A 1642-nucleotide genomic window follows, 5' to 3' on the forward strand; every position below is an offset into this window, starting at 1 on the left:
ATGCTCATATGTCACCGATTCAGTCGATATCCGTAAACATAACATGAGAAACCTCAGTGGAGCCGGTAGTCTTCTTCGCTTTCTTGTTGGTACCAAGAATCTGATTCAATTCGTCCTTTTCTCTTTAAAGACTCGGGTGTGGTGTTGCTTCGATGGATACAGGGTCCACATGCGTCACTAAAATCTTAACTACTACCATTACCGAAAGTGTATCCTCACCTAACGACGAGTTCAAAGACCCTGGTACAAGTTTTGGCCTTTGTAGCGCTTGAACTTGTCGAGTTTCTCGTAGTCGGACCTTGTCACGATGACGTTGCTGTATATCCCCAGGCATTTTCGAACGTAGTCGGTAGACCTATCAGCCTGAGCCCACACTCTCAGGAGGACATCCATCTCTGCGTCCGTGCTGGGAGTGTAAGCCTTGTACCCACTATGGTAAACAGCGCCGTCGTATTTCCTAGCGTAGCGCGCGTAGATCTTCAGCGCGTCGCTCCCCTCGCGCTGAGTAGCAGACATTGTACCCAACCCCAGTTTGTTCCAGATTGTCGTCGGATTCAACTCATCAAGTGCCCAATTGTCCATCTTGACTCCTTGCGCCTTGTACAGATATTTCTGGTAGTATTTGTACTTGGGGCTGGCCTTCATCGCACCTTTTGTCAGTCCGTCCAACTTGAGCGTCTTCTTGACGAAATCGTCGGATTTCTGCATCTACGCCCAGTACGTCGTCTTCACCGCCATTTTGACACCCGTCAGGATTCCTCTCTCTTCTTCTGCGGGCGAATTGCTGACGCGAAGTTGCGTTGTGTTGTTCTCCTCGTGGACTTGCCTGGCGGTGATGTGGAGAAGGCGAAACTAACGTTTCCAGGTGGAGTACGAGCGTGGGCTCTCGCGAGGAGGAACATACGAAGTGGTGACTCGTGGGTGAAGACATGCAAAGCTAGAGTCGATCTCTTGATGTGCAAACTGTACCAACCAAGATGTAAATTCGATTTGTGCTGACATGGGACGGAGCCTTGAAAACTGGCTAAACGTTGCTGCGTGTCCTGTAATCGTCCCGTCACCGTATATATGTACTAAACGCACAGAGCCCAGCGTGGGTAGCATACTGACGACGAGAAGTCAGTTCACTGTGGCTCTTACTTTAACTGCTGGTTAGGACAGTTAAATGTACCGAGAGCAAGACGTACTGTATGTGGTGGCGAACGAATGCCTATGCAACCCCGCGGGTCAAGCCTGAGTAGGTTGCATACTGAGTAGACAGGGCGCCGAAGTGTGCGCCCGCGGCTTCGAGTCGAGTTTGGATCGTCGCGTCTGCGATATCAAGCGTGTACCACTTCGCGAACAATTGTCGGGAGTAAGTGATGTTCTTCGCCATCCTGTCCAGATAATATGTTTCTCCAAGCACGTTCTCTTGGTTCCAATCTTGCACCTCCATCATCTAAATAACTGGGATGGTAAAACGAGATCTGATGCCTCCGTCAACAGAATACCAGCCCCTCTTTGACTCGTTCTCAATCCCAGTATTGTAACAACCGAAGGAATTGTGCGTTTGGCATTGCCCATTAAAAGCACGCGACGCACGTCCGCATTTCCAGATGGGATAGAATGCTGGATCGGCGGGTGAGTAGTCACTTTCTTGGTC

At 50.0% G+C, this 1642-nt stretch overlaps 1 protein-coding gene across 1 annotated transcript; it reads right to left on the reverse strand.

The window, feature by feature from the left end:
- Positions 1 to 231: 231 nt before the first annotated feature.
- On the reverse strand, positions 232 to 708 carry KRP23_21 (Secreted RxLR effector protein; the record flags this gene model as incomplete). The annotated part of the gene is made up of 1 exon (XM_067886743.1): positions 232 to 708. The coding sequence occupies one exon, from the start codon at positions 706 to 708 to the stop codon at positions 232 to 234; it is 477 nt and encodes a 158-aa protein (XP_067750575.1).
- Between the last annotated feature and the right edge of the window lie 934 nt (positions 709 to 1642).

This window comes from Phytophthora ramorum (genome assembly GCF_020800215.1).
Source record: "Phytophthora ramorum isolate Pr-102 chromosome Unknown Phyram_PR-102_s0001, whole genome shotgun sequence".
NCBI classification, from domain to species: domain Eukaryota; phylum Oomycota; class Peronosporomycetes; order Peronosporales; family Peronosporaceae; genus Phytophthora; species Phytophthora ramorum.